This window comes from Bombus bifarius, unplaced genomic scaffold, assembly GCF_011952205.1.
Source record: "Bombus bifarius isolate JDL3187 unplaced genomic scaffold, Bbif_JDL3187 scf7180000009200, whole genome shotgun sequence".
Lineage (NCBI taxonomy): Eukaryota > Metazoa > Arthropoda > Insecta > Hymenoptera > Apidae > Bombus > Bombus bifarius.
The window spans coordinates 1,105,409-1,133,016 of record NW_022884965.1 but is presented as its reverse complement, the minus strand read 5'-3'; the positions used below and the strand labels follow the sequence as shown (position 1 = coordinate 1,133,016).

The 27,608-nt window shown below is 45.6% G+C and overlaps 1 protein-coding gene across 3 annotated transcripts in view; it reads left to right on the top strand.

Annotated features, from left to right (window-relative positions):
• LOC117214413 (pumilio homolog 2-like) overlaps positions 1–27,608 on the top strand; it is a 63,929-nt gene that overhangs the window by 13,506 nt on the left and 22,815 nt on the right. For all 3 annotated transcript variants that reach the window (XM_033460510.1, XM_033460511.1, XM_033460512.1), the window contains 5 exons: positions 144–276; positions 3,786–3,897; positions 3,977–4,076; positions 4,163–4,293; positions 6,390–6,741. In XM_033460510.1, the coding sequence (XP_033316401.1) occupies positions 144–276; positions 3,786–3,897; positions 3,977–4,076; positions 4,163–4,293; positions 6,390–6,741 (828 nt within the window). The remainder of the gene's footprint in view (positions 1–143; positions 277–3,785; positions 3,898–3,976; positions 4,077–4,162; positions 4,294–6,389; positions 6,742–27,608) is intronic.

Genomic DNA, 27,608 nt, shown 5'->3' with positions numbered 1-27,608 from the left:
AATTAATACGATCGTTCGCATTTGTATCTTTCGTTGCACGAGGCGGCGCGAGCTCTTGGGAGTTTCGTGTCAGCACGCGCCGAGTTTGAAAATGTGTTCACTGACCCCGTGTACTTACGACCCGTTTTCTGATATTGTTTCAGATCGCTCCCTCGACAAAAAAGCTTTGGGGCGTGGACGAGGGCGGCTCCAAGGACGAAGGGGGTGTAAAAGGCGGTGGGATACTTCACTTGGGCGACCACCAGATGTGGCGAGATTCTACCTGGAGCACCTCAGGTATGATTACCTTCGGACTTTTAAAATTCAGAGAATAGCGTAATGTATATGTCGGAGTCAGGTTGGCATTTTGGGACGTTCGATGAATCTTTACTTACTTTACCGTCGCGAATGTAGCCAATATTTACCAGTACGAATGTGGACACTACAAGAGGCTATGAGTAATGGTAATAGGATGGTCGAGATGATGGTGACAACGAATTCAGGTTCGATAACGAATCCACGGTCCACGGGAGGACAAGTATCAACGTGCTACTCGATTCGGGTAACTTCCCGATAACTCAATCGGCAATTCGTCCAACGACTCATTAACAAACTAACTCCCCTAATCCCAAAAGAGGCTGCCCTTATACACTCCTGTCACCGCTTCTCGGGTTAATCTTTGCTTTTAAGGAGAGCCATATAATCATTTCATACCTCTGTCAGGTACATGTCCCTCCCGTGACCGTGGCTACGTCCAGTGACCTGCCATGTCACTTCGAGCCCAAACCCATCGTCATAAAGTCGGATTAGAACATTAAGACTATTTCTTATTTTTATTACTTAAGGGCGGCTATAGTAAAAATCTGGACTATTGTATTGGGATTTTTCCCAACATTCCGGACGGGAAATCCCGCTGTCTTTCCATCTCCGACATATATTTGTTGGTATTTATGTGTTTCACAGTCATGTTGGTTCCTATTACTTTCAATGAAACACATGCGGAAACGTTCGGCTCCATTGACTAACCGCAGCGAGTACACACTGCTGGCGTGCTATCGAGCGTACTGACACGTATCAATGACAATAGGGCTGAGAATATTTGGAATAGGGTTTCGAGATGGGGATAATCCATGAACGGGGTTAATCGGAATCGATAATTCATGGATGGCAGGCATTAACGCTTGACCACTTTGTAGGTCCACTGTATCCGTGGCTTATCTATTCTATACGCGTTTTGAAAATCTCAGATGACCCTTTATCGTGTTTATTAATTGTCGTCCATTAATACCCAGGCTATCTGCAGCTTTCGTTCAGTCAGAGTTTGAATGGTTACCTAGCCTGACCCAGCCGGGCCATATATAAAGGCAGACTTTAATCTCGGCCGCGTTCATGCGTTCCGGCCGATGATGCCTCGTCGAAGTCCTTTAAATCCCTCGAAATATGCTGGTCTCCTCCAGACACGAAATTTAAGCGCGCGAGCTTTGATCGATATGGATTCGGTCGACACTACTCGTGGCTGATCGTTACATAATCTCAAAGGGTAAATCGGTTGCACTGCACGCGCTAATTTCTTCTCGAAAAAGAAAGCCGCGTGTCGTTGAGAAAGGAACGAGATCGCGTTGCGTGAGTCAGTCAACCGAAGGAACATGACCTACTGCGTTTTATGCTTGTTTGAGAAAATTATCGCGATAAAGAATATTTGCTATGATTTGTAGAACATTTTTATCTTCGCTTCCTTTCTTTTTTTGCAAAAGTTTCCAACGTAAAATATCTTATACGGACTTATACATATCTATGGATCTCGATCCTTTATGCCTGAATATCGCTTTCTCCAAGTATGTATATATATTGATAGCAATTTAGAGTATATTGAGCTTATTAGTCCAGGTATTCGAGTATTGGCTTCTCTCTAATCGCGGTTAAAATAGAAGCAACGACGTCGTTCAACTGGCTTCTTTACCTTTGCTATTAGCGACTTCGATATTAGAATCTTTTTGTTTGTAAAAAAATAGATGTAAAAGAGGCGAAACGTTTTTACAAAGTTCATTTCGTTCAGTATTAAATTCGATTTTTAATATATTCGTATTATGTAAATGGATTTTGTAAATGGACAAGGCGAACAGAGCTACGGCGTGTCCAAAACAACGAGCTAATGAGCTGATTCCGATTAACGCCGTATGCTCTTCGTATTGGTACAAAATGCGTGGCGAGTCAACGATCGTCGAAGGTCCTCGTCGGTTGACGTAGAATTCCCTGAACGTCTGATACGTATTTCAGGCCCGGTAAAATTAGAGAGAAGAGCGAATTATATAAAAAAGTCAAACGAAAACGAATAAAGACGAACGTCAGAGACTCATCGTCCATGGGGGAGGAGGGTACAACGAGATGCGAGCGATACCGTGTGTTTTACGTCGTGCACGCTTATTGATTGGTACAGCACCGAAAGAACAATATATAGATGCGAAAGTAGAAATACTTGTGTCTCCGCAGTTTCGAGCGGAATGTCAATAATCGATACTCTACCAAAACAGATCTCTTCCAATTGTTTGCTTTTACGAAAACCAAGGAAATCCACAAAGTCTTCTCCCTCTGTCTGTCTGTCTGCCTGTCTCTCTCTCTCTCTCTTTCCCCTTGCTTGTACGATCAATCGATACCAGCCAAGCTTCTGGTATTTTCGAGTCCGTGTACAAACTTCTCTATCTCTTCACCTCGGGAACCGTTTTAAACTTCTTGTTACCATCTAATCCAGACGAGTCCATCTTCCCTACCGTGGTTGATATTTCGATTTCTTCCTGGTTATTCCTTGGTCGTTTCGTGTCGCTGAAAATCATCAGAATTTCTCGTCAATTAAACGGATTACCGCGGTAATTGGTGTAGGGAAAGGAAGGAGTAGAGAACGAGAAAGAGAAACGGAAAGAGGTTGTGCGTTGGAAAGGTTGAGCGAGGTTCTTTCTCGTTAAACGGAACCTTAAGTCGTACGGGGTTGTTGCGCGAGGGCGATGGTACCGTGGCGGCGATGTTGTGTGTGCAGTGTATGCACGAAACACCTGATTCTCGCGACGGCATGTACCGGCTTCCATGTGCACGCGGGCCGAGTTTGCATGTGTGCGTCACCTCGATGGGTGCAACGCGGCTGTTGCCATGGCGACAGACGCCCGGCATCAGCGGCGGTGGGAGCAACGTCCCAATGCCCAGGGTCGTACCTACTGATCCACCCTGAGCGCCGGCACACCAACCCCCTATATCCACCTGGACCCGACGAAATTGCGTCATATGGAACCGTAAAATTCATATAGTACCCTAGAATCCTAGCGAACGTTTTCTTCTCACAATGTACGAAGCCGATCTTCTTTTTTTTTCCCTTTTCCATCATCGTTGAAACCCTTCGATTAGAATGGTCTCGCGGGAAAGCCAACGATACAGTGGCAAACTGTTAAGGATTTTTATGATAGAATTTCCGTTACACCTTTGCGGGTTTCTCGCTCCACGCCTTTTATCGATTACTGGTTGATACGACACGAACACGATACGGTTTCGGGACATTGTTAACGTTCCCTTTTAGAATCGTCGAATTTTGTTCACGTAAAAAAGATGGCCCTCTTTCAATATTTAATAGTTAAATAGCTTCGAATTAAAGAGCATTTATGATGTAATGTGATGGAATCGTTGGTTGAGATTAAAGGATAACGGATTATCGGATATCTGTCTTACACGCGAGCGTTGATTGTAATTTTTCGATGGGGATGGGTGTTTGATTGAAATATACGTCAGCATGGCATCGTGATTAATGGCGTTTTTAATTTCAGACCATGCCGTCTCACAACCGATCTCCATGGGCACAGGTAGGCGTGTGGGTGTCGGGACTGGTTATCATCATCAAACATCAGAAGTTGGGACGGTCCTTAGCCCCAGAAGCAGGTTAGCGTATGATTTAAGTATTTAAAGGAATGGGACAAGTTTGTTGTTCCTTGAGTCATCGAATTGTTTTGTTTTGCAGTGAAACGGGTGGTCTGGGGGTTAAAATGGTCGAATACGTTCTTGGGTCGAGCCCTACGACACCTAAAGATTTGGAACCCAGAATGGTTTCTCTGAGATTGGTAAGCATATAGGCGAAATAAAATATCGAGCAGACCAAAACAAATTTTACAATTTTATTAAAAGATATTTTTGTTTCCTCGTGTAGAACACCGATGCAGACAAGAAAGAAAAAGAGAAGGGCTCGGCAAGTCCTTTTGACAGTTCTAAAGACGACACAGGTCCACAAAACAACGGATTAACATCTCAAAATGGTCTCGATGACGATAAAGGATTTAAGTGAGTATCGAGATTTAATTTCGAGTAATATCAATTATTATATCGTATAAAAAGTATTATAAAAAGATGCAAAGATAATTGTATTAAAAGAATATGAAAAAATGAAGGTATTTATTAGGCGCAATCTGCGGTACATTCAGGGTTTGCGTAAATAAGTTAGGAGAAAAACGCGTTGCTATTCTTGCGTAGCTATAAATAATTGCTTTCAATTGAACGACAGTAAATGTGTCATATGCTGTTCGTGAACAATTACTATTGCTGTGAGGAGCACGATCGAGGAACGTAAAAGTGGCAACTGTCAAGGGCGTGCATGTTCTACCTACTCGGCGGACGATGACATCATAAGTTTGCCTCTCTGGTGTTTGTTGCACCATCATTGTACGCCATCTGGTGCTCCGCTTGTACCTCATCTACTCGATATTACCGACATTCTCCGTGCTGTTTATACTGTATCATTGTGGTTTCTTTTCTTCGTTAAATGACGATAACATTCTTAATTCGTTTACTCAAAAAATTTATATTTTGTAATAATTAAAAAGGATGATAAATTTTATTGTATATTTAAAGAACTATGTGAATGTCTTACTCGGTCATCATTCTTTGTTCTATATTAGTGAAAATCGAACATTGAGATCAATTGGATTAAGAAACGTGGCAAATAAAGCAGAAAGAAGGAACGGAACTCTTATAGTAGCGTTGTCGTTGTTACTTAAAAATTTCATTATGGTAATGATGTTTGTTCATTATTGTTGACCGTCACGGTCTAGGCATCGAATTTCCCCTTTTTATAAGATCAAAGGTACAGGTCCCTGAACATGAACATTAAATTATATTATGCCTGTCGTTATACAGAATGTACCGTTATACTGCACTGCTAATCGTGCATTCGTAGAATCTTGCTCGACTAGTTTGTAAAGATTTTTTAGACATTATTCAAGGTATCGACTTGGAATTTGATAACGTTAACGACACATATTCGTCAAAGGCATAGAAGTTAAGATAGCTCGACGTTTAATGTTCTTTTTTATCGTTAATTTTATACTTGATTATTCGTTAGTATTAGAGAAATGTGAAACAAGTTGATTTCAGAGGAAACTAATTGCAATTTTCTAGTTGTTTTTGTTTTTTTTTTTATTATCCATTTATTTCCAACGCACTGTAATTATTTTTAAGATAGTTGTGCATAGTTATACACGTGTACAAGTTCAAGCGCGCGAGTTACATTGCTAATAGATTGTTATCACAATATGTAAAATAGAATTCTTTTAGCCCTAAGAATTGTATACTCATGTCACGTAGAATCAAGTTCGTGACATTTACGATTGTAGTGTTAGAATGGCTAACGAAAGCGGCGTCACTTTCTTTATATAGGGAATAATAACAATAGTGTAGTAATTCCACTGTGCAACGGTTTCCTTGCCATTACAATCAGAGGTAGTTTTTTAAGAAATTTAAGAGTTCTTGAGTATAATACAAATTAACTTTGCAAATTCGTAATAGAAATTCAAATTTAAATTATCAAATGCATAACGAAAATTGAAATTCATTTCTCGGTAATCGTTGTTTGCTTTCGTTAATTAAGATATTTTTCCACGAAAGGAAAACAACTGGCCTTATCGAGGCATAGATACGCATAGATATCAAGCTGTATATTTTTTCATGGATGTTACAGTACACGTTGATTCGCGAATGATTCACGCTTCTTTTATTTTCATAAGTGTATCTAGCAAAACGGTTTATATTTCCGTATATCATGTGTTGAACGCATTGTACTCTGGAACGTACCGTAGGCTGCCTTCAATCAGAACGAATCAGTGAAATGCATGAAATAGAGAGTAAAGAGATGAATATTTGATTCCGCGACCCTCAAGACGGTTGCATAATCTGCTCGTCTTTGTTCCCGTCTCTCGTAAGTTAAAGTGGAGTCACGGTTAATTGTGATAATATTACGGATGCTGGTTATTGAAAAGCTGATTGCTATTTATACCTGACAATTATTATCGTTGTTTTCAAATGTTATCCGCTACATGAATGAAGGGATTCCCTTTCGTTGGAAGAACGACCGCTTAATGCCGTTTTTCGTCTTTTATTTGCAGTCGTACACCCGGGAGTCGGCAACCTTCTCCAGGCGAAGAGGAATTTCAGAAGAACGCAGCAACGACTCTTGTGAGTGCTGGAGGTGGTGGAGTCGTGTTATTGAAACCTGGTGTCGATGTGGTTGGAAGCGAAGAACATTTCATGGCCGCCTTTGCAGCGGCTCCACCGCATCATTTGCAACATCATCAAGCACCACCGACGCACCATCTTCAGCATCCGCACTCGCATGCGGCGCAACTCTTTGGTGCACAGGCTCCTCCACCCCCACAGGGTCCGCCACCTTCGCAACAACAACAGCAGCAACAGGGGCCCCCACAGGCGCAAGACACCACCACTCACTTTGATGTTCAGGTAAGTCTCGACCTTATTGTTTTCCCTCTTTGATTCCACGGGACGAAGTCGGAGAAAAGAATTTTTTTCTCTCGGTGGAATACGCCTTTTAAGACGATACAAGATGGTATGCGTGAGGTACGAGGAGTAACGAGCGACCAAGACTACATATCTCGTCTCTAAGATTTCATCGCGCAAGCGAAAATTTACTTGAACGGCTATGTTAAGTTCACCTATCTATACGGTTGATTGTTGTTTTTGGAGCCGGTTAAGGATGATTCGAACGAAGTATCAAAAGGTTGTCCCAGTTTTGCGTTAGCTCGCAGTATATTTTTGTGTAACGATTAATAAATCACAAACGAACTCGTAAATTGTGAAAGCAATCGTACCAGTTTAAACGTCCTACATAGACGTGCATCGTAAGGTTGTTGATTATTATCAAAGGCTGCTTGATCAAGTAGCTCGACGAAGCTCGTGCATTAACTGATTGCGACGGCTATCGGTACACTTTATACACTTCCGTTGCCATCCAATTTAAACATTTCGACGAGACGTTTCGCAATGAAAGAAAATATTTGACTTTTGGGCAAGCTTGAACTCGATGCCCTCTCTCGTGTCCGTCGTGAATCTGGGAAAGTATTCAGATTGTCGTAATATCTTAATTAGTCAGCAAACCTGCCCGTGGATCATACCGTAGGTTTGTACGTGATTCCATAAACGCCATCCTTTCTTGTTAACGTTACGTTGAATTCTGTTTGGTGCAATAGAGTACGGTCTGACTAGTGTAGGACTCGAGGAATCCATAATAGTTCTAGAACGCCGCAGAGTATTTAAAGTCTGTCGATGGTTTTCCACGCGAAGGGCGTCGCGTCGCTGCTGGCGTTAATTTAGCGATTGTACTGGCGACTAGGAAGAGGTTATTTTTAAGCAGCAAGCAGCTGATACTAACGAGCGGTCCAACCACCGAGCAACCCTCTTGTACGGGTTCTCGACGGACTTCCTTCGCTTTTGAAGTCGCGTTTCATTCGAACGAGCATGCCTGTCGAGGGGTGAAGGTACAAGCGAGCAACAATAGAATAGACGGAATAGTTTGCATGATTTACTAGCATTTTCACGAAATTATCGATGCATTATTAACCGCGTACCGATTTTCTTAGCTAATGTTAATTATAGAAAGGCGTATCGTAAATTATGATAGCACTTGATGTAACCGTCGTAATTACAAATCAAAGTATAAAACATACATTGGACGTTTATTTCGCCGCTGATCAGACTTGGCAAACCTTCGACGTTTACGACTTTTGATTTAGTTGACGAATTCCTTTTCGTACAAGATCAGATGGCACTGTAAAAGCGAGTTTAAAAGCAATTCAACGATACGGGAAACCTTTGAAATTCCAAGTGTTGTTCGTTCTCTTTTTTTAGAGCGTGGCCAGCAGAAAAAATAGACGTGTCACTTTTCAAGCTTGCGTCATTGTCGGCAGCTCACTTGCAGGGCCGTTATCGTTACTGACCGTTTGTTTCTTTCGCATATTTTTGACGTCAATACTTGTCTTATAATCCACTTATCTCGTCATTCAGATAATTTATTGAAGTGTTTCATTATAAACATCAAGATACGATCATAGTTTGCATAATTTTGAAGATAAGTTCCGCTCCAATAAGTTAACTAGACACGCTCGGAGCATCCTGCCGCAAACTTGGCTTCGAGATGCGACCAATGATCGAATCTTTCCACTCTCGGCAACCTTGGCTAGTTTTATCCTTGAGAATGTAGCCTCGTAGGACATATGTAGCTACCTTTTCTTTTTTTTTCCTTTTCTTCTCTTTATTTCGCTTAGCGAAAAAGCGTCCCCCTCCACCTCCTTTCGTATTGGAACTCGGTATGACCTGACAGCTTAAGAGACACGTAGAAGGGGAATGGAGAACGATCTCGTCCTCCGGCAGGGACAAATGTATAAATCACAGAGTGACAAGTTCTCGACATCTACTTCGAATCCTATTCAGAAAATAGAACAGACGTTATATAGCCATCCTAGCACATATTCATGTTTATGCACGTTACACTGCATGTCCGAACGTTATATCGGCGAATGCATCAAAATGCCTTTCGTTATGAAACCTTCTTCATACTTCGACCGTCATCCAGCAATTTCGTGTTACGTGGCTGCCAGTGCTTTTCATCTTTATTGCAACTTTGCGCTCGATATCGAGGCGATTATAACACGCTACGTTATTACCTATAAATATACGTATGTACATATCCGACAGAGTATCCTTTCTGGTCAATTGTAATCTCGGCAATGTAATTGGAGATGTGTAACATTTAATTTAGTCCGTGGACGCGATCATCGAAGTCGAGATCGATTCGAAGGTGGCTGATTCGAAATTAGATCGGGGGACCGGAACTTGAGGACATCGATGTGTATTCCGTTCTCGTCGACGTCTCGTTTCAAGTATGAATCTACGTAGCCTGGTCTATGTTCCATATTCTTATGTGTTTACAGCGAACCGTTCTTCCTATCCTAGAGCGTAGTAGCTAGTCCGGTCGCGGTATATTCCCGCTCTTCTTTCGAATAGGACTACGCTAAGCTGAAAGCTTTGACGGCGTGCTCGATTAAAACGTGAAACGTCGCTTTTAAAGATAGAATTTTTGTAAGAAAATCAATAATTCCATGTCGTGGACGCGTGACGGATAGCAAGTTTCTCTTTGTACGAAATGCCCGTGGTTCCTCTGAGCTTACAGACGCAGAGAAGCGTTGCCATTCGAAAGCGTATGCGTTTCAATAAGAAATTTGGATTAACGAATTACTCGGAAATTTTTTGTGCGATTCACGCCAGTGTCTGTGTGACAAGACAAATAAGAATATATGCGGCGTATCGCATAGCTAGACACGTGAATATACAATTCTGCTTGGAAAAGAGGAAATCACAAATGAAAGGGGAGAAAATGCGGTGTACAAGACCTCGGGTCGTCCAACTCGTTTTCCACCCCCCTCATATCCCCATCTCTCTTTCTCTCTTGATATGTCTCTCCGTGCGTGGCGTGCGCGCGAGCTCGCGTCCCCTCCCCTCTCCTACGGGAAATAGTACCCATCGTAGGCAGCATTGTTCCCAGGGTAGGGGCCATAGCGCTGTATTTTCCACGTGACGAACGAAGCGCGTATGCACAGGTGCAGCTTGACTGCCATGGCTCCTGTAATCTCTTTCTTCCTTGCACGTTCGTTCTACCTTTTCGTTTCCGCATGCCTCGATGAAAACGCGAAATGTCGCACAAAGCATGCATCGAGCGCGGTGTACGCGGTCGCCGAGGAGGAGAGAAAAAAATTGCAAACTCGCGACGCGACTTGTGTTTCGCCAACGAATTCGTTATAATTTTTTTCTTTCCTTCTTTTGCCCTCCCCCGCCCTTCCTCTTCCCCTTTCCATTTTCCCTTCCGCAATTAGTGCCGCATTATACGTCAAACCGGATTCCGTCAGTGGTTGTCGTATTAATTAACACGCTGCGCGCCGTTCGTCTGGCGTGCGGTGGTTGCGTTTCAGCGATTTCCATCGGACGTCGCGAGTTCAGATACACGTGCCACCCACCCCCCAATGACACCCTCTTACCGAATATTCGGCGACACGGTCGCTGTCCCGCCACTTCACCGTTATTTTTCCGTTTTTGTCCCTTTCTTCGTCGCGTCTCGCGAATATTTCCACCACGTTGTAGCCTATGGTCTTTCACGACGTAACACACATAAAAATAGAACGCTCGTGCAGCTCGTGAGCGTATTACGCCAGCGTTTATGCACGCGTGCTTGCCTTCGGAGCACGAGAAAGCGTGTGCGATGGTACGAGAGAAGTGCGTGCACGCATGAGACACGGCTGCCCTCTGATCGCGTTATTACGCGAAGGCTCGTGCTCGTCAGTGCATGAAGCGATTCCCAGACCTCGTCTCCTTTCTCCCCTTCTCTCTGCAGTTTGCTTCCCTTACCTCTCGCTCTCTGTTTCTCCATTCTGCACGTTCTTCGCTTCTTCCTTTTCTTGTACCCGACCACTCCACGGCATTCTCGTTTTTCCCTCTTCAACTTGTTCAGAGGCACCCCCTCCCCTTCTCGCTCTCCTAGATTCGCTGGCATTTTCTCCTCTCTTTCCTTCGTTTTAGCTCATCTTTGGCTATACATACAGTGCTCTTCTTGTGATCACGCGAAAAGCAGGAAGAGGAGCACGAGAATGGAGAGAGGGCAGGGGGGTGAGAGCGGGAGAAACCCTTTAAAGGTGTGTACACACATATATACACGCAAGCACGTAGACAGGCATCGGGTTGTTGACTCGGTGCCCATTCAGCATAAAGTGCAATGACTTCCTCCGATGAAAATCTGTATCATCGCCCGAAGGCTACACTCTTCGGGGGTAAGCACGACGTTCCTCGCCGTCGTTGCAGTTCCGGTCAGAAATCCCAAGCCACTGTCCTATTCCCAGTGGCCTTCTTTGTTGTGGAATATCGAGTTCCGCGGCAGCTCCGTTTTCCAACTTTTCAGCTAGCCAACGTTTCCGTTTTAAACGCTTTACAGTTCCTTTGACGAACTGACAAATATGCACGCGAGAGCTACCCTATCCACGACCGGCTATTGTTGCTCCCGAGCTATAGCTCTCTCCGCTGTGGCTGCTGCTGTTGCTGGTGCTGAAGAAGTCGATACGATTGTTTGGAGCCCGAAATTCTTCGCGAGCAGAACGGGTTTCTTCTCTCTTTCTTTCTCTTTCTGCCTGCTTCCATCAAACGTTCGAATTTTAAGCGTAGCTACGGCCAAACGATGCACGTTGCTTGTACTCAGTTAGGTTTTAAATGTCAGGTCGTTTCGATTTTGCTCGGAGCTCGTATAGCTCGTTTAGATGCGTTTTTAGCCAACGAATTGACTTTGTTGTTTCACCATTGCGTTGCTACAGTTTTGCAAATAATTGCTAGCGCGCCTCGAACTGCCTGACGATCGGCGAACAAGCCAAGTGCTTGTCACTCATTCGACGATATTTTTGGTGGACTTACATAATCGGCCATACTTACGTAGCAAACCTTCCTCCTTTTCCCTTCCTTCATCCGCGTGCGCGTGCTCCTCAATTTTTCACGCTGGCTGACTCACTTTGGCATAGCCAGCCACGGAAGCCGCGCGAATATCACCGTGTCCTTCACATACGTGTTTCGCTCTACAAAGGGATTTGTCCAGCTTATTACATTAAATTTTCTGTACTTCAACTTCATCGCTCCTATCTCATTATTCCGCACTGCAGGTTTTTTTCAGCCAGACCGGCAATTTTTACCAGAATTTTTTTAATGGACCGTATAACTATTTTTTTCTCCTTCCTTTTTTCTATCTTTCGTTTAGTCGTTTTTTAGTCGCGCGCGATTCGACTTTCGGATAATGCAACGCGTTTCCACATTCTTTCTAATTATCGATCGTACGAGCCCTCTAACTATTCTGGCATGCGGTTAGTTGACTACGAAGTTCGCAGGTGGCAGGCAACGCCAGTCCTGCCAGTGAATGCTACGTGTTGGCTAATCGAAAACAACAAGGATTAGCAAATCCATGACGAAGTAGCGTGATAGAGGCTGAAGCAATTAAGGACGGCAAGAATGTGCGCACCATTTCCTTACCTCGACCAATTACACCGTGCTTTCATCGGAAGGCTACACTCTAATTAGATAGCATAATCTACTTCGTTCGCTCTATACTCCTCTCTGCAAACCCGCTCGCTCGACAGATTTATTAAACAACGATTCATTTGTCGGGCTTGTATTCTACCCGTTTCACGGCGTGTTTCTCGTGGCTAATCGAAAACTGATTTATCGCGTTCCGGATAATTAGGAAGCCACGCGCGGTCTCGGTGCCTCCCGTTTTTCTTCGATTCTCTCGTCTTTGATCGTCGTAGACGAAGATGGACGCGCACTCCACGCGTCGCGATCTTTAAAGATGAACGTTTCCTCCTATTTTTCCAACACCCGTGCGTAGGCATCGCCGTTCTGCAAGTTTATGTAAGTGTCTCGCACGTTGTGTTCACTGTCGCGGAAACCGAGTGAGCAGGTCAAAGGACCTTTCCACCTCGGGGACTAGTCTCCTGGAAGACTACCGCCTCAGCAATTAAGTGGAAAGATCCGATCTTTCCAGACGCGCTACACTCTCGTAAATTTTCCTCGCTCCCGACTAACTCGTAGATCGAATTTTGGAGACAAGAGAGCTCATTTGTATTCTCGTCTTTGCTTCAATACAGATTTATTAATTACTTCTATTTTTCTTTCGTAATTGATGCAATCGATTCTACGACGTTACAACCACTGACGTAGTTTCGCGCGAACGTTCTTCAATATTCGATGTCCAAATGCCATTGCCTTTAAATATGGAAATTATGAGTTTTCAACGATGCGAAAAGTTTCTTGGTTTTCTTTCAACAGCTATTAAACCCGTGTTTTTTAGCTGTCATAATATTCACGACCCTTCGTGTTCACAGTATATCCCGGTGTCAAGCTGATTATTTCCCCGGAGGCCGAAATTACCACGTAATTCCTCTCTCTCTCTCTTTTTCTCTCTCTCTCTCTTCTAAGCCCGTTAATAGGTCATAGAGAAAGGTCAGGGTTGATGTTCGTTGAAATTTGTCGAAGTATCGTGCGATTTCCCTCCTTCTCCTTCTCTCTTTCACGGAGAAAGCTCTTTCGTTGATGACTCATCCGGATATCCACGGAATGTTTGCTCGAAACGTCGATTGCAAAAATGCCGGGCGTCGGCGCTTTTCGAGCTATTTCGTTCTCCACGCGTACGCATAACCAGCAACACCGATAACATTTTCAATTAAGAGACCTCCGCTGTTCGGCGGATAGGTGGAGAGAAGTTAATTAACCGACGACGAACCGCGTCTTGAGAGGCGTAATATCAACGAATGCTAAGAATACTAGTTTTAATATTGCTTTGTCATGCAACGCGGCCTCAAGACGAAAATGACACTTGGTCTGGAGGTTATTAATGAAACGAGAGAGATCATTAGTCTTAGAAGAACAGCGTCGTGCCTCGTGGTGGATCCTAATTAAAACCACGGATCACCCGCGGAGTCGAATCTAGGCTAGAAACCAACTTGAAGTAGCCTCTCCACCTTCACCTCCAGCCCTGTTTCAACGTGTAGCCACCGCATCTTTCGTCCCCTTTTTTTTTGCAACATCTACCTACCATCTCGAGCATGGAAACACAAAGCAAACGCCCTGAAATCGTGACCAAGTGCAAACTCTAGAACCGGCGGTGCTCAAAATACTTATTCCACTCTCTCTCTCTCTCTCTCTTTCTCTCTCTCTCTCTCTTCCTCTCTCTCTGTCTGTCTGCCCTCTTTGTGTTGGTTAATCATCGAGAAATGAACGAAAAAGAAAAACAACGATCAATGAGTTACATAACTAAAGCACAGGAACGAGGAGAAGGATCGAACAATCTAAACAGAGACACTTTAAAACGTTCTACCTGGAACACGGTTATTTTTTCAATATGTAATCGGAGAGGAAAGAGAAACTCGGGCTCGTAAACGGTCAAGGATTCCTTCGTCGATGGTGGTAATTTCAATATTTACGTTTTCGTCGAGTTTGCTTTATCGATTACTCGTTAAAGAATTTCAGTCGTGGTTACACCACCGCGTTTAAAAGAGAGGGAAAGAGAGAGAGAGAGAGAGAGAGAGAGACAAAGGGTGGAAATTTCCAAGTGTCGCTTGATCGGTGTTTATCACCTTTTTCCTCAGAACGAAGGCTCTTTAAAAACCACTTCCTACGGTGGAAACGCGTTTGTTGCACCGTCGTCACGGGTGCATGTGCACACAGGTAGCCGAGCGAGCGACTCCAAGTGTGGGCAATTGCTAGCTATATTTTTATACGTATACCGCGTTCAGCTGGAAATTTTTTCTTATAATAAAAGATCCTAGGGTGCGGGCAGCGTTGCCGTGTTTCACAAGGGTTGGTAGGGGTCGATGAGAGAGAAAGACATCGTGCGGAGAAACGGCGAAGACGAGGAGAGAGCCTCGCGGCACCTAACACGCGAACTCGCGTGCTCGCCCATCCCTTTGAATCTAGAGGTTCTCAACTTGCCTCAGTCGGCCAATCGAATTCGTATAGGCCGATTGATACGTTCGCGATATCCCTCCGGGGGGTCAAAGACATCGATTCGATTCAGTCGTGGAACGAAACACCCGAGAAAATACCGGATATCTCCTAGACGAGCGCTTTGGGAACGTTCCGCCGTTTCTTCTTACCTCCAAGGTAAGTAGGGGAAGAAGGATACGAGAAAAGGCCCAATTTCCTTCGACCGCATAACAGAAAAAAAATAGCAATATCGCGCTTTCACTGACCCCTTTTCTTATCGCATAAGATCACGCTCCATTTTTAACGTGTATTAATTAATCGCGTGGTGTATTAGTTTGAAACGCGGGGATGTAGCGTGCACTCCGTCGCGTTCGTCTTTTTTTTTTTTTCGATCGAAGCCACGAATTTGTCGAAGGCTCGAAAAGGTGGAAGAGAAGAGGAAGAGACGAGTCGAGTACGAGAAAGCCTTTTGGCTCGACGACGCTTTCAACGTTCTATCGCTCCGTGTGCCATTGATTTTACGCAAATACGCGATACCACGGATATATCAGGAGACGTGTCGCGTTGCATAGTCCAGTGGCCGCAAGGTGAATTACCGTTGAGATTTTAATTCGTTGGCGACGACTACGCAAAGGGACGACTCATTGACCATAGCTGCTGCCGCTCCCTTCGATATGCAGCTCGAGCGTTTTTTTGCTGCGGAGCTGGAACGCGCGAGCCTCTTTTCAGAAATCAGGCTAGTTTAACGGATAGTACCATCCTGACGGTTACCATTCGTTCGTACAATGCCGCTTCTGGTGTGTGTTCACATTTGTACTTTGCTCGCCCCCTCCCCTTCCACGGGCAGCTATATTCTCATGGGCAACCGTATTTGCGCATTTATGTACATGGAAGCACGAAGTTGCTGATATGTAAATAATAGCTGCTGCAAGGTACGGTTGGATAGGGGGTATGAATAGTCCTCTCCCCTTTTTGATTGCCTCTCCTCCTTTTCTTCGTCGATACATCGAGTCCTCTCCTCGTTCCACTCGCTACATTCTCTTTTCCCCTATAATTACTTCTTTTTATTTTTTTCCTATAACTATCCATCGGTTTTCTCGCCCAGTTTCCGTTTCTCCCACTCATCTTCGATCTACTACTCCACTACTACTATACTGTCGGTTTCATCCTCTCTTTCTTGCTCCCTGCTTCTTGCCCCTTTTTCATATTCCTTTTCTTTCTCTCTCTTCTTTTTTTTTTTTTAACTATTACCCACTGTCTTCTTTCTCTCCGTCTCCGAGCTTTTCTCTCGCTCGCACTCTCCTTTTCTCTCCGCTGCTCTGCTTCTCCGTCATGTTGTGTATTTTCCTCCTTTTTTCTTTTATAACACGCCCCTTCCCTCCCCGGTGGCCGCTTCTGTGTCGGTGGTTCCCATCTCTCTCTTTGTCACTCCCCGCACAGCTCCACTCTGTGTGTCGCCGTATCGTTCTATATGTATATATGTGTGGCCGCAAAAGGGAAAGGGGGAGAGCTCCCTGTAGACAATAGGCTGTTGGCTACGGGCGACGACAATGTGCCGGCTGCGCAAGAAAGAGGGCTGCCTTCACCCGTCTGCTTTCCTCTCCTTCGACGCTCTCGTTTCTTCTCCTCCGCGCTCTCCTTCCTCTCTTCCGCTCCCTTTCGACTCTTCACCGGCCCTGAGAACCCTCGAGGTGGTACAGCGTACATCAAAATTAAGGCACGGCCAATTAAAGTCGCGCGAAACACGCCTCTCTCTCTCTCTCTCTCTTTTTCCATGACGCGTTTCTCGGCTGAACAAGGAAATTTCACGGGCGAGACGCGAAAAGTTGGCGGGATTTTTAGCCGGCGTTCAAACGATATTTCGGGATCGACGATATTTTCGACGCCGCGGTAATATACGCAGGGGAGAGAAAAAAAGAGTTGCCGGTGCGTCGTAATAATAACGCTCAGCCGCAAAAGCAGTCTGCAGCTTTTCTAAACTTGTCAGGTCGACGTGAAAATCGATACACGCACACGAAGTGGAAAGAGATGAGAAAGTGCGACCTGTTTTGCGTTCGTATTAGTTTGTAGTCGATTATTGGCATTTAGAAGACATATATGTATATATATATATAGTGCTGCGTTTTGAATCTAACCCAGTGTTAACCCTTGCCCGTGTGCCGGTTCGATCGAAGGAGAAACAATGCCAGGAGTATTGTAGGCCAATTGATTTTATTTTTTCCTCCCTCTTTCAAAGGATCACGCTCGGTATACATCGAGTATACACGGTTACTCTTTTATTCTGTCCTCTGTTATCCGGCATACGATATCATCTCGGGATACCCTTCAGTTTCATTCGGAGACTTGATTCATCATACCGTCAGTGCATCCGTGTCACGAGTACGGCTTTCCCCGGGGGATGAAATTTTCGATCTTCGATTTGTTTCCTTCTTTCCCACTTTCTTTTTTCTTCGGCTGTACGTTCTATGTGTAGTCTCGAAGTCGATGGCAATGGGAGATCGAAACGCGAATCGTATCCCGATTTCTTGCACCTTTATTCCTCTTATTTCTGCCCTCGTCGACGTTATCGTCGCCGTTGTCGCCGCCGTGCTAATACTTCTAGTTACTTTTTCACCTGCGAGCAAGTTTCTGATCTTCGTGCAAACCTCTCGACTAGCAAGGCGACACCGGGGGCAGGCAGGAAGAACAGGCAGGGCCGTACTTTGGGGCGAGCCAGTTCCCTCTTGGCTCCGCTCTGTATGCCAAGGCACGAAGGGGGTAGTCGTCATCTTCTTTTGAATCTCATGAAACTCGCGCGCGCGCCTGCCTTTGTCTCACCCTCGTCCAAGTGCAGGTGGTTGGGGCGGCAGGGCCGTACGCTCAAAAGCACTTGGACGGGAAGAGAGAGAAGGGAAACAGAGAAGGAAGGAGCCGAGAGGATAGAGAGGAGGGTGCCTCGGGGACAGGGTCTCAGGAACGTCTGTCAATATTGGAAATTACATGCAAAGTCTCGTGCTACTTTCACTGGGCAACTGAATTATTCAGAATAATCATAGTCGCGCCCGTACGCGCGCCGGACACCGCAAGAAATCGAGGGGTTGCACGGCACGTCGAGCAGGATCTCACCCCCGTACGTGTGTATCGGCTTCCAAGGAAAATTTCATTTGCCGGAAGTCAACGGCATTGCGATGCTCACCCGTACTCGACTCGTTTTCAGCAAACGACGCTTAACATTCCACTGGCGGCGCTTTTTATTGCTTGGTCGTTTTAGGAGCGACGGTGACCTCTCAAAGTTTCATTCTCGTCGCTCAGGCAGTGTATCAAAAAAAAAAAAGAGGGGACCGTCTCGCGGTTATTTCTCTCTATCAAAATATTTATTCGTTCTTCAACGAGGATGATGATGACAGAGATCGTCTCGCAAGGTCTTGTCATAAAAAAGAGCGACGAGTTAAACCAGGCAAGCATTCCGCGTATCTTAACGTACGAACGTTGATTCACCTGTTTCGTTTGAATCGCTATGAGCGCAATTAAAAGCCGAAATTTAATCACACGCCGTGAACACGCATGTTCGCTGTACAACCAGACTCTCGAGTACATCAACGCTCTTGAATGGGATCAATGAAATCTCTGCACGTCGGTGTACGACCGTCGAATGTTAGAGGAGAAATGGTTGGATTCGCTAGGTTCGGCGTATCCTCGTCAAAGAAGCGAATGAAAGGGAGCTGGAAGGGCCTTGGAAATCGTCGAAGTTGAGTCAGTCGGTGTGCGTTCTCTCTTCGATCGGAAATGGTACGACAAGGAAAGAGAGCTCTCTTGGTTTGCAGTCTGTTTGCCGATCCCGAGAAATGTTCTCCGGCGCAGAGAAAAACGCGGAAATGGTTCGGTAATGGGAAAAATGTGCACGGGCGGTACGAGCGGCCGTGCTTATGCGTACACGAATAGGCGGAACACGGAACACGACGCGTCGCGACGATTAATCGGTCATTAATTCCCGGTCGATCGGCAGTACGGTTGTGCAGGGAGATACGTTTGAAAACCGGCAAGGCGAATCTTCCCGCGAAATCGTGGAAGCTCTCGTGGCTTTGTCGTGTCCTCGGCAAAAGAAGAGCCCACTGGGAGGGAAGGGAGAGGGTGAAGGAGTCTCTGAGGGCGACAGGGCTGTATTCTCGTTGGGTCTTGCCACGAGTAGAACGAACTGTCTGCTCGTTGGCGAGAGAGAGTTCGGAGCAAATCACGGCTAGAGGAAAGGAGAAAGATCGAGGGAATGGAGAAAAAGAGAGAAGGATGAGTGGGAAGGGGAGAGAGCAGGAAGACGGAAAGAATGAAAAAGCGAAAGAAGGAACGAGGAGCGAAAGAGTGGAAACGAGACGGATGCACGACGATGAGAGCGAAAAAGAGGGAGCGATAAAAGGAGAATGAGCACGGAGAGCCAAAAGAGAAGGAGCGAGCTCAGGGTTAGAAGAGGGAAAGAGAAAGGAACGGGGGCTAGGATGGAGAGAAACGGAGAGGCAAATGGAGAGTGGGAAAGGGAGGAAGAGAGAGGGGTGTACGCGTCACACCGGCCGCGTCGCGTCGCGTCACTCAAAGCTCGGGCCATGGGAGCGAGGAGGCTCGAGAGGAGGCAGTCAGTTCTCAACTGCCTTTCTATGCGGCAACCGTTGCGAGCGCGGCTTAAGCCCGGATCACGCTGGACTTAACGGCTCGCTACGGAGAACCGGCCTTCTTTACACCGCGCTTTCGTCGAAGCACGCTGGATACCAACGAAGCTCGAACAGCTTGAACGCATTATCGGGACACAAGGAACCTATTGTCGTGTCGTACGTGTGTGCTCCATCCGCGGTGTCACAAAGAGAAACTATGACTTCTACCTCGAAGGTGTATCATCACCTGATCTTCCGTGTTTAAGTCGCATAATCTTCGTGCCTTCTGCGATTCTTTCTAAAAGAATCGCCCCCGCGTCGCTTTCCTTTTCGCCTTTGTTATTACGATCAGACGTATATACAAGTGTCTCGTCGAGAGCGATACTATAGTTTTACACAGTGTCCAATATCGGGAGTGTGTGCAACCAAGGAAACACCACGTGGTTCCGCGTAATTCTCGTTTACCTTTTTGACAGTGATCGATCGTTTGTTCGTTCGCGGAAAGCGATGTTCGACCGTCGAATCGTCGCGCGCGACAGATCATTCTGACGGAACAGTGATCGTTGGCGGATCAAAAGGGGGAATGCCAGCATCGGTTTACCGCAAAGTTTCACCGATCTGTCGTTTCCCTCCTAAACTTGGTAACTTTACGAAACATGAAATCCAACTTTAAATTCCATTGAAACGTAACTCGTGAAAAGTGCGAGGAAGTACGATAGAAGGAAAAAGAAAAGAAAAGAGAAAAAAAGATAGAAGAACGGCAAAAAGAAAAGTTGCTTCGATTTCTCCGTGAATTTTTGTGCCCGCGTGTGTACGTGAACGTTGTATAGATTCGAGGCGATTATCGAAGCGGACGCGATAATAAATGCTAGCGTCTCGCGAAGCCCCGTCCGTTGGCTGAGCGGCAGAAGGATTAGGGGGAGAAAAAGAAGAGCGGAGGAGGAAATCTCAGCCCTGGGTCTGAAAATATGGTGGTTCTCGAGCTGGAGACCGTATATGCCCAGGCCGCCCCCCATACGAAATTGCTGAACAAGCGTTTCGTCGGGGCACACCATTGGCTGGGCCCTCTCAAGGAGGCCCTGGTCGCTCGTCTTGCGGCTGACAAGGTACGGACTTAATCCACTGCGCATTTACGCGCCATCTCCCCACGATATACGTATTCCACTCGATAGATCTGTCTCATCGGGGGTTGCCGCGCGATCACCTTGAACGATCATTCTCTCTTCGAACATAACTTGTGCGAGTTTACGATGACTTTTGGATACTCGGTTTCTGAACGTCGCCACGAACGATATTTATAAGCGTGTAGAATTCCTGCACGATGCACTCATCAGCTGGCATTAGACAAAACCGTTCATTGAAGATTTCGTCGGCGGGACTAATCCACGACGAGCCGTGCGAATGTTATTTATAATGCATCGGGACCGCGAAACGATTTCCTAATACTGTTGCACGAGCAAAAATCATCCGGGAGAAAGGTGGATTTTTGCCGGGAATGCGGCTAAATCGTTTTGCGCTCCGTAGATCGAGAACCGTTTTTTCGCAGCGTTAGGGTTCTCTCTCATCGGCGCCGCGCGAGGTATGAAGCAACGCTTCGAGGCAGCCTTATATATCAGCGTTTTAATCAACACCACGATACACGGTTAATCTCGATCGATTTTTTTCCTCTCGCCGCGGGAGCTAATGAAACGAACGAGATCGGTTACGTCCAGTTTCCGAACGGTTTAACCGAACGAGCGGCCAGGCTATTGCTATCCGTTACACACGCTATTCTCGATGGAATATGCGCAATAAAAAAGTTACTCTATTAAATATTTAAAGTTTTGCCGTTAATGAGGCTGCATATGTGTATCAGCGTACGCTAACTGTATTAGGTCAGGAACGTGCATATGCGCATATCGAGCCCTCCTCTCTCCACCGATATATCCGAGCAGATATAATCGAGTAACCTGCTTTAACCTCGAATAACACGCGTCCTGATTTAAGAACTGCATCTCCGATAAACAGAGGGGAATATAATTTGTCCTGCGGTTATCGTTCCGATACAAATTCCTCGAGTTTCGCCGTGCATTGAACATACAATGTAAAAAAGTGTCAGGAAATGGTGATTTCGATTAACGAATTATCGTATTTCTCGCATTTTTTATCGTTTCGCCCGAAAGATAGATAGAAGCAGCGTAACAAAGGAGTATCGAAGTTGTAGACTTCGTCACGAATCAGAACCGATGTGCAGCGACACGTTTTGTAATTCTCGTTGGAAAATACTCTTCACGTTCCGATTACCGGTTACACAGCGCATCCGCGCTATTTTTCTCCCCTTGGGAGGAACTTTTTCCTAGGGAAAATTGGTTCTCGGATGTCGCCACGGTCGCGGTTCTTAATTTACCCTGGTGAAGGAAAGAGGAGAACCGAGTGAAAGAAATGGAGGAGAGGAAAGGAAGAACGGCTCAAAGCGGAAGACCGTGAGACACTCGATAATTAAGAGAGAAAACGAATACAGGAGCTGTGTTTTATCTACGCGGAGTCACGACAAGTTCCAACGGAACTCTGCTCGTGGAAAACGAACGGTTGTTTCGCGTTTACGAGTTCCTTAATCCTCGTTGGCTCTGTACCGACTACAGGCTACGATGTTCGGCGAGTTTAAAAATTTGTTCGTCGATCACAGCGCGACTCGATCCACCTCTGTGGAATACTAATCGCGGATAGATCCGTCGCAAGGACTATGAGCCTCGTACAGAAGCACTTAGCGCACTCTTTTTTTCTTTTCCCTTTTTCTTTTTTTCTTTCCTTTTTTTCTTCGCGTTCCACCACCAGCAAAGACGTCGTTAAAAAGTCTTACGAAGCAGAAATCCGGTTACATATTGTTCGCCTGCGCGAAATTTAAGCGTGCAATTTTTTCGGATCATGTTTGAGCAACCGGCAGTCGGCTAGAGAACCTCGTTGAGTTCCCGGGACATTAATTCGATTCACCGGCAAGCCACTATAAACGGTAATTAATAATACAAGCGTTACAAGGTTCTTAGGTTCGTTCGGTAGTTGTCTTAATTAACGACGATTAATTAAGACGAACGTGACTCGATTGCGCCTCGATTCGAAGCATCGTTGTGTAGGTAATCCGATCCGTTGCGTGTGCGATTTTCATTGCAAACTTGCAAATAATTTGATCTACGATGATCCTATTCTCTATAGGCAGCACAATTACGTATATATACGTATAGGATATTACGATGCGATTAATTTAACTTTCGAAATCCAATATGTAATAGTAAAGCCAATGTTTGTAATCGGAAAACATTGTGCAGCTATAATCGATTTACTCGATGAACGCTTTATCTTCAGATTGTTTCATTTCTGCGTTGAAGATTAGATTAAGGATGCTCGAAAGTAATGCAACTGGTGATACTTAAGAAGTATATTATTGTCAAGTTTTCTAGGATTTGTACAGTTCACCAAAATTCATACGATACGAGTCGGACAAAGTGTCGGAATTCTTGTGTTTGAGCAAAATATATTCCTAATAGGATAACTACGTTAGAGGCAATGTCGAATAGCTCGTCGTTTCTGCCAAGGGAATCTTATGAAATGGAAATACAGGGAGATCGATAATGTTCGGTGGTTGGTTAGACTCGTCTGGCTGTCGGCTGAATAGTAGCGTGTTTGTAACTCGAGAATTTTCGTATCGTTCTCGGTATATTAAATTTGATTATGCAATTTGCTGGCTAGTGTCGGATGAGCGTCTTCTTATCAGCGGGGAGAGCTTTTTGATTGGCATTTTGACAAATAGACCTGAACCCTGTTTGCTCTTATGTGCACGTGTCGTGCCGTGGTATAAACCCAAAGTGTCTTTGATAACCTCGGTGAAAGCGCACGCGATATGCTAATGTCTTCGATACTTCCGACATGCGGGCATTCTCGAACGTGGCGCGGCGACGAAATACCACTCGAAACGAGCAGCGACTTCTCTCCTCCTTTGTCGGTACGCTTCGTCCTCAACTGTGACGTCACCTTGCAACCAAAACTGTCCTCGACTCTCTACGGTCACTCGTAACATCGCGTCGAACGTTCAACGAACCTTGAAAACGTCTGTGCGAAGGAACATTTCGTTTAAAATCTCTTTCGATCGTTCTCATTCGGTCTCTCTGTTCTATTATATTTTGCAGTGTTGCGTTTATCGCTGTCACATATAATATTCGGGCAATTTATTATCACGGTATGAGAAGCGTATTTTATTAACGTGTAAATGTTCAAAGCAACCCGAGCTAGCTTCAGCCACGATTTATCGAGATCTCTCGGTGTTCGCGTGCGGCACTGTGATGCTCCGCCATAACCACGTACGTTATACCTCTCCAATATATTTGTCTTATCTGTTAGTTCACGTCTTCCTGGCCGTTTTTCCGCCCCACTTTTGTGCAGCAACTCACGAAACCACGTTCTCCTCATCGACTCTCTCCCAGCGAGTCACAGAGAGGAAACGGCTATGTTGTAAGGTGTATTGTTCATCGTGTCGTATGTCTCGTCGATAGTATCGCGTAAACGATAACGACGTCAATTAGAATTTTCACGAAACTAGTTCGATAAAAATCGCAGGTTCGCGCGAGATAATTGGAAATTTTTTACGGTATGTCCCCGTGAGCTTGACTTCGGACGTTCGGATATTCTGTTCGAGATAGAAGCAAATCCAGTGGACGCGGCAGAACGTGCGCAGCGTAGCGTGAGTTAATTCACAACGACGAAAGTCACGGGGGGAACATAGTTTACCATAATTCCACCTTTTACCCCCGGGTTCTTCTATCCGCCAACGGTTTTCCTCTCACTCCACCTTTTCATCCGTAGTCTTCGTCTATGGAAATTTAATTATCACGCCGGCTGGCTCTTTCTCTCTACGATGCACACGATAATGATTTTCCTCTATGCTCTCCATAATCATTCCGCTCCCGCCTCCGAAGGAAGGAAGAAAAAAGATCGCCGTTCGACTATCGCCATCATCGGTGAAGAACAGATTTGTACTTATTTTCCTGTATTCTTCCTCTCTTTCTCTCTCTCTCTCTCTGTTTTCTCGACAATGAGAGACTGGCGCTGCAACGCGAAGACGAAATACGAAACCTATTTCGTTCTTGGCTTCCTCCGTCCCTGAAAATCTAATTATTACCCCACCTTGAGCGGTGTACTGGCCGTACTCGCCAACACGCAAAGTAGTTCTCGATCCTAATCTGGACAAAAGAACTTCTATATAAGCAATGCCAATTCGTTCCGGCGCGAAGGTTCGCGCGCATTTGACCCGCTTCTCGGCTCGGACACGTCGATCTTTCGTGTTGGAGAATCGAATTTAAAGTTCCACCAGGATATCGAAGTTAGCGTATGCCGACCGGGGTGAAAACAAACGAACCTCGTAAAACGAAGTTAACGCCACGCCTGGTCTCGGTGTACCGCGCGCCACGCTCGATTTACCTTTACCTCCCATTGTGCGGAAAAGTTAAATTCTTCCTAATTGGTCCGCGAGTTGCGCCTACCGCCGCCGAGCCTTTCCGCCTCTTTTCATCTTTCCTCCACGCTGAAAATTTAATTATCGTGCGTCGACCGAGCACGACCCGTTTACGCATAACGTCGCCGTGGCTTGCCGCGAAACGATTCGTTCCACCGGATTTTCCGTTGCTTCTCCTTCTTCTCCCTTTCTCACTAATCTCCGTCCTACGCTGTCCTTTAATAATACGATGTAAATTACGCACCGGTTTCGAGACGTTGAGACGGTAGTTGCGGAAATACGCGACGAACTTGAAAACGTTTCTTTATATACATACATTGTTTGTAGTATGTGACAAAGAAACGCGCGACTCTTGGAATCGCGTGCAAGATTTTCGCGATTATCCGTTTCACGAATGAAGACGTACTGCGGTTCACAAGCTTTGCTGTCAATTTCATCGACGGTATCTCGCGGATGAACGCGCTAAATCGTTAGATAACGAGATCACGCACTGTCTGGTAGAAACGATCGATAGAAGAACGGCGGTCTCCGCGTTTAATGGCAATTGGATTTCAAGAATCCAGCGAAATCCACGACGCTTAATATCGCGTCAATGGCGCGTGCTGTGTATGCCCAAACGAATGGTTCGACGCTTCTTTCGTCCTCTTTCAAAACCCTTTTCTTCCAATGCTATACCATTTTGCTCGGTGGTTAGTCTAACCGCGAACCACGATGCTCGATGGAATGCTAAGAACACAGTGGAGGGCTTCTCGAGCCCCTTTCCACCTCCTTTCACCCCACCGTCCCTTCGCCTGTCTTCTTTCGATACCGTTGCATCGGCTATTGCATAAACCGCTTGCTTCTTGCCACAGAGACCCGGAACTCGAGTAGTTCTCAAGACGAGCCTTTCAATTCCCAACTATGCCAACAGAAAAAAAAATCCATTTCGATAAACCCCGTTGTAATCGGTCTGGGGTTATTAAACGTCTGGTGATGGAGCAGCCGCGATTTGAGGTAATAAGCCTCTCTCGTTTTCTCCGCTCCTCCCCCTTTTCTTCCTTCTCTTCCTTTTTCTTGAGCGAGGGGATTATTGTTCGTCCTGTTAACAGAATATCACGATGTAATCGTCGTTGTCGATTAAAATATTTTCGCGAGCCATTGGAATTCGACGCGACCCAATTTGCGGTAGCCAGTCGAGCGAAGTAAATTGCGTTTTCGCGTACTTTACCAGTTAAGTCATCGAGCCATCCACCTTTCAAGTCTTATCCATCAGACGTAGCGGTGTATTGTAACTTGTGGTGCAACTCGTGGTGCATTCGGTAACGACCTTTCGTTTGCGAACGAGAGGTCTATTTATACGCCTCGCAGGATTTATGCGGCGACTGCCAATGTCAACATGTTCGATTGTGCGCGGGAAACGAGCCACTTTCAACTCGCGAAAACGTGTATACCGCGTAATTTCATGCAGAGCGCTAAGTTTCCCATTTTAGAGTAGCTTAAGCACGTCGTCGTGATTCTAGAGCATTTATTATCACTCTGTACGATTTTTCAAACGATCACATTCTACGTAACTTTCTCAACTCTCAACTTTTCCAATATAAGAAGGAATATTCATCGAACTTCTCCGACAAGGAATATTAATTCGCGATCCGAGATGGAAAGTACGCTTTCGAAGTTTTGAAAAACAAAACGCGTTCAGCGATTAGATTGATCGTGAATGGCAAGGTGGCGTCTGATACGCGAACCACGTACGCAATTCCGGTGCCCGATAGGAACATCGTTCGATGCATTTCGATGTCATTGTCGCATTTTCCTCTGAAACGGTAGCACTTGTAGATGCATCTGGCGATTTCTATGGAGCATTGTCTGTGGCGCGCTGCATTGACTAGCCAGAAAAGCCACAGCTGTCGAGGTCCGTGAGCTGGTGACTCGGTTATTCGCGCCTTCCTTTTGACACGTTTCGTCCTTATCTACTTCCGCGTCCTTTTCGCCGTGAAAGTGTTTCGAGCGCGATCGATCGCGAGCGCTCGCCTTTCCACGTTTTCCTTTTCCTCGTCTGCCTCCTCCTCTTCCTCTTTTCCCTGGTAACTCGGTCGTCTTCACGATTCACGGTAGAAACATTTTAAACGTTCACAACGTGAACGACGGTTCACAACAGCCGCGCCAGGATTCCAAGTTTTTACGTAACCGATCGATGCATTCCTGTAAAAAGAAAAACGCTTTGAATAAGGATGATACTTGGTCGATAAGCTGAACGGAATCGAAATCGAGCTACGTATATGCTCGGTAATGTTCGCGATACTTCTCCCTGTCCGCGTGGACCGCTACGAGTTCCAGAAAAATATAAAGCGGAGAACGATGCTAGGCGATCGTTCTTTCGTTGAAACGCGCGGCGGGAAAGTGAAATAGCTAAGCAGGGATCGAGAAAGAGGAAGAAAAAAGAAGAGAGGAGAGAGGCAGAGGGAGATTTGCATGGAACGACGCTTTATTATGCATACGACAGATTTGCCGTGAATTCAAGGCTGCACTTTCAGTCGTCCTGCCATATCTCGCTTACGGAGCTATACACGGTATACCGGCACGTATACGACGTTCTCGTATCTACGATTCATCCTGCGGTGAAATCGGCGCGATTCGGTGATCCCTTTTCATAGCGATCTCGCGTTCGAAGTATGGACATATGGAAGAGAACGAGTTCCAGAGGATCCCATAGACTAGGAACGCAC